This window comes from Microtus ochrogaster, unplaced genomic scaffold (assembly GCF_000317375.1).
Source record: "Microtus ochrogaster isolate Prairie Vole_2 unplaced genomic scaffold, MicOch1.0 UNK1, whole genome shotgun sequence".
Taxonomy (NCBI): domain Eukaryota; kingdom Metazoa; phylum Chordata; class Mammalia; order Rodentia; family Cricetidae; genus Microtus; species Microtus ochrogaster.
Genome location: NW_004949099.1, coordinates 36436896 through 36445897, shown reverse-complemented (window position 1 = coordinate 36445897; position 9002 = coordinate 36436896). Strand labels below are relative to the sequence as shown.

The 9002-nt window shown below is 47.8% G+C and overlaps 1 protein-coding gene across 1 annotated transcript in view; it reads right to left on the bottom strand.

Annotated features, from left to right (window-relative positions):
* Nucleotides 1–8296, bottom strand: part of Mfap5 (microfibril associated protein 5) — a 13430-nt gene extending 5134 nt beyond the window's left edge. The window contains exons 1-8 of the mRNA XM_005365167.2: nucleotides 8278–8296; nucleotides 7958–8102; nucleotides 7292–7351; nucleotides 6351–6386; nucleotides 3203–3235; nucleotides 2873–2905; nucleotides 1659–1698; nucleotides 247–266 (exon numbers count right to left, since the gene is read on the bottom strand). Coding sequence (XP_005365224.1) covers nucleotides 247–266; nucleotides 1659–1698; nucleotides 2873–2905; nucleotides 3203–3235; nucleotides 6351–6386; nucleotides 7292–7349 — 220 coding nt within the window. The 5' untranslated portion in view covers nucleotides 7350–7351; nucleotides 7958–8102; nucleotides 8278–8296. The remainder of the gene's footprint in view (nucleotides 1–246; nucleotides 267–1658; nucleotides 1699–2872; nucleotides 2906–3202; nucleotides 3236–6350; nucleotides 6387–7291; nucleotides 7352–7957; nucleotides 8103–8277) is intronic.
* Nucleotides 8297–9002: the final 706 nt, after the last annotated feature.

Below are 9002 nucleotides of genomic sequence, written 5' to 3'. Positions count from 1 at the left end.
CCTTCCTTCCTTCCTTCCTTCCTTCCTTCCTTCCTTCCTTCCTCCGGCCCTCCTTCCTTCCCTTCCTTTTTTCTCTTTCTTCTTTGAAAAAATTTAAACTTTGTTTTTATCTTATGTGTACGGGTGCTCTGCCTGCATGTGTATCTGTATACCCCATGTGTGCAGTGCCTGAATAGGCCAGAAGAGGGCACTGTATTCCATAGGATTGGAGTTAGAGATAACAGAACCAGGTCTCTCTGGAAGAACTCTTGGTCACTGAGCCATCTCTCCAGCCCATACTACATGCTTTTGGACACACCCCTGTGCTGGCTGACTAATTCCCAATCTTGTGCTTCTCATTCAGTTCCCGATTCTGAAGTTCAGCATACACAGGTCTAACTGGGAGGTCTATTTTGGAGATTCTTCAAATTCAACACTCCATTCCTGGTTTGCTTTGTTCTTCGGGTGACAGGCACCACCAGCATGGCTGGGAACAGGCCGTTATTGTCATAGCTCCACTCCCATGCAGCCGACCTTTCACGCCCACTCCCTCGGCCTTTCTTCGGCCCAGCCTTTACTGGGACTCCTGCTTCTGAGTACCAGGCGGCTTGTGGGTAAATCCTTTCCCTTCCTGGCCCTGCAGGATGGGGATCAGCAGTGGGCTGCAGCGGTGAAAGCGAGGGTCTTCCCAGTGCACAAAACTGATTAAACCCTTCCCTGGCCTTCATAGCCCGCCCTGCAGCCCTGGTCTTTCCCTAAGAGGGAGTCCCGCCTACTCACCTGATTCGCTCTCCTCCCTGCCTTTCAAGAAAACCATCCAATCAACAGGAGCCCTGCAGAAAACCCCTCCCTGCTCCCCAAACTGAGCTTAGTGAGGGCCACTTCCAGTCCCTCCCAGCGACCTTTTGCTTACCCCACTGATAGCTGTTTGTGGAGCGGGGGAAAATGCACATCTTCATTGTCTATTGGACAAAAGGTACCCGACAGAAGAAATACTCTTTTGTTCACTTTGACGCTGACGTAGCAGCTGGCTTTCAAAAGCATTTGTTAACAATAACCTAGGAACTTGGGTGTGGTGGCCCGCACCTTCAACCTCTGCATTCGGGAGGCAGAGGCAGACAGATCTCTGTGATTCTGAAGCCAGCCTGATCTATGTCTAGGCCAGCCAGGGCAACAGCGAGAGAGATCCTGTCTCAAAACAAAAAAGCAAAAACCACAAAAAAGAAACAAACAAAAAAACCCCAAACCAACCTAGGCTCAGGGGTGCCTTTCAGTGTCTAGTGCTTAGTACGTACGGCGCCCAGCTCCAGCCCTAAGAGCAACAGCAGGAAATCCAGGCCCTGCCTCCTTTTCTTCCTATTTCCTGTTCTCTAAAGAGCCTGGTTTCCTCCGTGTGCCACTCTATCCTTTCGCCTGGGTTTGCACACTTATCTTGCCCTTACCCACCAGTCTCGGAAACACCGAGAGATCTCGTCTCTGTATTTTGTATATTAAACCGCACAGTTCCCGCTTGCTCCAAACGAGCATTAACTAAGCACAACGGGCTGGAAGGATGTAGGGTACAAACTGTAGCTCTGTTTAGGGTATATCAGCAGCTGCCTTGCCTTCCGTATGGGCTCTGGGGAAAGCCCAGAGTGGCCCTGAGTGGCCCTGGTGGCCCTGGGATCCCAGATCCGAACTCACCCAGCTCATCTGTGGAAGGTGTGATATCAGCCAGAACTGAAAAGGTACAAAACATTAGGTGTGAGAAGGGTCTGGAATCGCGAGGGCGGAGGAGACAAGGGAGCGCGCTGACGTCAGAGCAAGGCAAGGTGTACGTCCAGGGGAAGGGAATTATATCAAGTAATTGGGGATGTTTTTGAACATACCTATCTTGGAATATCTTTAATATACAGGTCTTTCCCCCCCCCCTTTTTTTTCTAATGTGCCTGGTATTTTGCCAGCATATATGTCTGTGTGAAGGTGTCAGATCCCCTGGAACTAGAGTCAACGACAGTTGTGAGCTGCCATGTGGGTGCTGGGACTTGAACCTGGGTCCTCTGGAAGAGCAACCAGTGCTCTTAACTTTTCAGTCATCTCTCCAGCCTCATACAGGTCTCGTTTTGCTTTTGTTTTTCAAGACAGAGTCTGTGTAACCCTGGTTGTCCTGGAACTTGCTCTGTAGGCTAGGCTGGCCTAGAACTCGCAGAGACCTACCTGCCTCTGCCTCCGAGTGCTGGGATTAAAGGCGTGCGCCACCATCGTCTGGCCCCTTACAGGTCTTATTTTAGCTATTGATACACATCGCTCCCCTCCTTTTTAAAACTTTACATTTGTTGGTTTAATTTGTGTGTGTGTGTGTGTGTGTGTGTGTGTGTGTGTGTGTGTGCCCACAGGTGCACAGATGTGGATGTCCATGTTGGAGCACATGTGTGTGGAGGTCAGAGGACAATTTTTGGGTGTTTGTTCTCTCCCTTTGCAATGCCAAATTGAGCTCCTCAGGCTGAGTAGCAAGCACCTTTGCGTCTTGAACCACCTTGTCAGCCCTGTTCCTTCCTCTCTGGAAACTAGCACGCTTCTCCCCCCCCCCTTTTTTTTTTTTTTTTTGGTTTTTCGAGACAGGGTTTCTCTGTGGCTTTGGAGCCTGTCCTGGAACTAACTCTGTAGACCAGGCTGGTCTCGAACTCACAGAGATCCGCCTGCCTCTGCCTCCCAAGTGCTGGGATTAAAGGCGTGCGCCACCATCGCCCGGTTTCTCTCCCTTTTTATATCACTGCCAAGTCACTGAACAACACACCCATGACCCCCCCCCCCTTTTCCAGAGCTAAAAATACAAGATCGACTCAGGAGCTGGAAAGAAGACAGCAGCTATTACAAGATCATGCTGTCCCATAAGAACTGAAGTAAGCATCACCTGTTTCATCTGTAGAAGGGTCATTCACAAGATCTGCAGAGACAAGAAACGGGGCAGGAGGTGACGGGAGCGAAGGGGCAGCTGGATATGGGGCTGTTTAGCTGGACGAGAGAGAAGGATTGGAATGAAGGCAGTGGACTCAGGCAAACCAGCTGCAGCGACAGTGACAGAGAGAAGTGGAGGGGATACTGAGGCTGGCATGCTTGGAGTCAGGGTGGCCACCAAGGAAGACAAAAGGCCGCTGTGTGATCTCTCAGTGGGTCACCATCACCCTCAGCCCTTTCTGTCCCCAGTGGTGGTAAGCAGACACCCCAATCCGGACTGACTTACTAGGGTCTTCTGTGAATGTCTCAGCCACATCATCTGAAAAAATAAACAGAAGAGATTTTTCTGGGCATCCTACCCTTGCGATTCCAGTCAGTGAAACTGCCTGGCACAACCCCCAGTGCATTTGATCCTATTGACCTCGTTAGCTTTTTTTTTTCAAACCTGGCATGCACTTCAAATCTCTGAATAGAATGGTTTTTCACAAATAAGCAGGTAAATAAAGTAAAATTAAAAATAAATAAGTTAAAAATTAAAAGAAATTATCTCTAAATGACCAAATAATTGATAACCACTTTGCACTTTTTTTTTTTGAGGTAGAGTCTCAGGTAGTCCAGGCTGGTGTGCAGCTCACTGTGTAGCTGAGAATGACCTTGAACTCCCAATCCTTAAGTCTCTGACTCCTAAGTGTTGGAATAATAAACGTGTTCCCCTTCATGCCTGGTTTTGTGGTGTGTGTGGGGATCAAACTCAGGGCTTTAAGAATTTTGTGACCACACTACCAATGTGGCCATTAATATTCTCACTTTATATAGATACTTCAGGGCATGATTATCTCTTTATTTTGAATGATGGTCATGCTTGTATCCCAGGCTCACCTGGAATTCAAAATCCTTCCATCTTAGACTCTCGAATGCTGGGATTATAGGTGTGAATTTACTCAGGCTCGGCTGATACTGCAATTTGTGTATGTATGTATGTACGTGTGTGTGTGTGTGTGTGTGTGTGTGTGTGTGTAGTGTATAGAGTAGCCTAGAGCCTTACATATGCTAAGCATAACTTCTAATGTGCTAATATGTATATTCTAATGTGTCTGGCTCAAACACTGTATTTTTTGTTGGGGGCAGGGGGAGTTTCAAGATAGGGTTTCTCTGTGTAGACCTGGCTGGCTTTGACTACAGAGATTCTCCTGCATCTGTCTCCAGAGTGCTGGGATTAAAGGCATGTGCCACCACTGCCTAGCAAAACGTGTATATTTTCGTTATACAAGTTTAAGGTGTACAACATGATGTTTTGATACATACATACAAAGGGAAATAATTATTGCGGCAAAGTAGTCACATTAATATATTTATCTCCTCACATGGGGGTAATAATATTTAAACACTATACCCAGCAAATATTCCACCTTCGACTGTGGGCTATTGTCATAATCCACTCTTTGCCACTAGAGGGCAGCAAATTCATGTAGTTTGCCTTGGCTTTTTTTTTTTTTTTCTTTTTTGGGCTCATTTCCACAAAACTTCGGAAAGTAAATCAGATTAAATCTCTAAGAACAGTTTTCTCTATTTTATTAATAGTTTCTTTAGAAAATGATTATCAAGCCAGGCATGGTGACACTCACACACGGATGGCATACATAATAAAAACCTGTTCCCCAGAGCCCTGTCCCCCTGAGCCAGGAGTGGTGGCACATGACTTCAATCCCATCACTAAGGAGGCAGAGGCAGGTAGGCAGATCTCTGTGAGTTTGAAAATAGCCTGGTCTACATGGTGAGTTCTAGGACAGCCAAGGTTGTTACACAGAGAAACCCTGTCTCAAAACAAACAAACAAACAAAAAAAAAACCAAACCAAACAAAGAAGCACTACCAATAAAACCCTGCCTCCCTCTTCTAGAAAGTTTTTTGTTTGTTTGGTTGATTTTGTTGTTGTTTGTTTTATTTTTTGTTTTTTGAGACAGGGTTTCTCTGTTTTACAGTCCTAGCTGTCCTGGAACTAGCTCGTGTAGATCAGGTTGGCCTCGAACTCACAGAGATTCATCTGTCTCTGCCTCCCAAGTGCTGGGATTAAAGGTACGTGCCACCACCACCTGGCTGTTTGTTTTTGAAAGTCAGGGTCTCAGTACGTAGCTCTAGCATTTAGAAAAAGTTTTAGCCAATTTCCTACCACGTCTTTGCATTTTTCTTTCCTGCTGTTCATGAGCCTACATAGCTCTTTCTGGAGTCTGAGGGTGCAGGCCAGTGGTCAGCAGTATCTTAGCCTTTGTGTGGCTTTGGGTTTTATCCACAGCATCACAGAAGTAGTAAAGAAACAAATCAGAATCCCCAGCCAGTAAGGAAAGAAAAAAGGTATGGGGATGTAGCTCGCTTGTAAGACTCTTGCCTAATATGTAAAGACCTGGGCTCAGTTTTCAAGATAACAAGCCACACGTGGCGATGCATGCCTTTAATCCCAGCACTCAGGAGGCAGAGGCAGGCGGATCTCTGTGAGTTTGAGGCCAGTGTGGTCTATGAAGAGAGTTCCAGGACAGCCAGGCTTACATCGACAAACCCTGTCTGCAAAAGTTAAAAAAAAAAAAAAAAAGCAAGAAACAAAAAAGATTGCAGATAATAAAACAATAGTAATGCTTCCTGTAAGGGTTGCCTGGAGATTTCTTGAACGAGGTAAAAGATGTACAGAGTGAAGGAGGAGGCTGGCACCAAAGGCATCAATGGACAGACATTTTAGGGAGAGCAGAAAAGGAGTCGAGGTTTTATGAATGGGATGATGGGATTGTGGGTACTAGTGCTCCTGCCTTCCATATCTTGAAGTGAGGCTCGCTATCCTAGGGCAGATTCCAGTCTGAGAGTCTCATTATGTATCCCTGGCCAGCCTTGAACTCAGTCTGCTTACCCCCTCTCCCCGAGTGCTGATGTAGAAGGAGCAGCGGGCAGGCCTGCTTTTCATCCTGCCCGGCTCCCACATGGTTAGCTTTACACCCAAAATAACAACACACAAACTGTATTCTTTTAAACACTGCCTGGCCCATTAGCTCTAGTCTCTTACTGGCTAACTCTCATATCTTGCTTTAACCCATATCTAATAATCTGTGTAGCACCACGGGGTGGTATCTTACCAGAAAGATTCTAGTGTACGTCCATCTTGGGCTGGAGCTTCATCGTGTCTGGCCCAGGAGAGAAGTCTGCCTAACTTCCCTTCTTCCCAGCATTCTGTTCTGTCTACTCCACCCACCTAATGGCTGGCCTAGCAAATCAAGCAGTTTTCTTTATTGATTAACCAATGAAACGACAGATTGACAAATGACCTTCCCACATCATGCTGAGATTACGGCTGTTCCAGCTTGCCTGGCCCTAGATCAGAGCCTCAGCTCTCACTGTTCTACATCACCCCGACAAGGATCTCACTGACCCCCAGAAGAAATCTTCACCTACCTCCTCGTTGGCCACTGACCCCCAGGGGCAGCCAGTCTGTCACAAAGAGAGAAAAGGGATGTGAGTGGCCCCAGCTCTCTCTCTCTCCTCTGCAACACTTTTCAAAGACAACCCAGAATACAGCGGAAAAATTGTATTTTATCTTCAGGATTTGTCCCTGTATATTTTGACACAAGACCACTAGGCTATACATAAAATTAATGAAGCATTTAAAAAAGAAAAGGAAAAAAAACCTCCGGAAAGACAAGTTCTTGAGAACAAAATCCGCTCTTGCTCTGCCCTGACTCAGTTTCCTCCCTTGTCCTCAATCCCAGTCAGGAAGGGACAGGGTCCACAGAGGAACCCAGCCGCCTTCTGAGTGTGCCTCGCCTGGGCCCACAGCTCCTGAATCAGCTGCACACCGGGCAGGGCGGAAGAACTGCTCTGTCAGCCTTCATCTGGCAGAGGGGAATACAGCAGCCTTCCTTCCAAGCCCAAGTTTGCCTTCTGTGGCAAAGTCTTGAGCTGGATTCCATGGCACGTGTGCTTTTGTGTGTAGGCGTCGCGGGACTCCCCTCACGTATGTAAATATTCTTATGTGTCTGACCAAGCGAGCGAGCGTTAGGTGTGAATGTGCATGTGTTTGCAGCTTTCCCTCAAGGATCTTTCAGGTGGTCTCTGCATGGTGTGTAACTTCTTGTTCCTTTGGTGTCTGTTGAGTTATACATTTATACGCATCTCTTCTTTCGTGATTAATAAGCACTAGGGTTTTAACCTCACATCAGTTTCTTAGGTACCCCATGTCTAAGGTCACCTCTCGTCACCCTCTGCACGCTGGTCTTTGACACAGCATATCTCTTCCCGGGCCCCCGTCAGCCTCAGACCTCTGCCATCTAACCCCCAGCCCGTTGCACATGTACAGCTAAGGAGCTAATGTGTAAAGAATCAGAACAGGGACTCACCAGAGGGAATAGTGAGAGCCATGGCAAGCAGCAGGGACTTGGACCCGAAGAATGGCATGTCTAAGGAGGGAGAGCAAGAACACGCACGCTGGTGAGAGAGGGCGGAGTCTCGCCTCTAGGGAAAGATGCCATGCACCCTCTGCCTTTGCCACCCTTGCCCTCTGCCTTTGCCACCCTCCAAACCCTCTCGTTTTCTCTTTTCAGACCAAACCTTTGCTTATCTTTCTTCCAACATTCATTTCCCTCAAATCTTTTCTTTGATCACTTCTTATTCTCACTGTCACGACTCTTCTACAGAGAATGTTTTTAATGTGAGTCTCCTTCCAGGTCCAGGCTGGTTTTGAACTCCTGGTCATAAGGGGGTCTCTCCCCTCCTTCCTCAACCCACTGAGTAGCTGGGAATAAAGGCGTGTGATCAGGAGGACCTTTCGTATCCTGATTCAACCACACTTGGCCCTGCTCCTAACACCTGATCTTGTCTCCGTGGGCCTGTCTGTGTCTTTTTAAGAATCATCCGCTCTTCTCGGTGCACCCTCTCTTTTGAATTCCATGCGTAATTGGGAGAGGGCTCGGTTCTCAGTCGGGGACATTCTTCACCCTTTCGTGTACACATGCACAGCCAGGCACACACAGACATTCCTTCTATATAGTTTGGAAACAACTCACTGTCTACAGTGCTCCGCTCTGTCCACCGTGTCCTCTGGCTGCTGGATGTGTCTGTCCGTCTCGGGCTTACCCGCTGTTCTGCTTGGTCTGGGGAAATAAGATGAACACAGCCACACCCTTGGAAGGACTTCAGATTTGGCCTATTCTGAAACAATGAGATGAGGGAGAGTAAGCGGGAGAGAGAGAGGGAGGGAGGGAGGGAGGGAGGGAGGGAAGGAGAGAGAGAGAGAGAGAGGGGGGGGGGGCAGGCCAGAGGCTTAGAAAGCAGGGTTACAATAAGGTTGGAATGAGACAGGAGATGGGAATTTGCAGCCACTCACACCCTCATTCCAAAGGTTATGACCACACTGGAGAGGGAGCTCAATGCTCCCTCGAAGGGCTGGCCCAAGCCCACATCTGCCCTCCTTCCATTCGCCCACTTTCCCTCGCGCCTTTGGCCCCGCTTGCCTTTCTTCCTTGGGTTCCTGTTTATCCTCTCGCTTGGCGTGTTCTCCTGAACCTCTCCAGACTGTTTCTATCTCTCTGGCTCTCTTCCGTAGTTGGATCATTACTCCTTTCTCTCTTTCCCTCTCCTCTCTTCCCTTCTCTCTCCTCTTCTCCCCTCCTCACCTCTCCCCTTCTCTCCACTCCCTTGTTTAAGTCAGGGTCCTGACCAAGCTGGCTGCAAACTCCCCGTGCTCCCTGTGTAAGGCAAGATGTGCTTAAATGTCTGTGCCCCCATCCTCCACCTCCCAGGGGTGCAGGAACAAAGCCAGGGCTTCACGCATGCTAGACAAGCGTTCCACTAAGTTCCATTCCCAGCCCTTGTCTTCCTGGCTGACCTGGAATTTGTTATGTAGACCAAGCCAACCTCCAATATGCAGTTAGCCAAGGGCTGGGATTACAGGCTTGCACTCCCGTGTCTGGCCTTTGTTTGATATTTTTATATAACACATATTTTACAAGTTTCTACTAATACAGCCTCACGTTACAAAGAATAAGATTAATCTTCCTTTTCATATTTGGGTCGTCTGAACACTGTACATCTTTTGAGAAACCCTTTCAT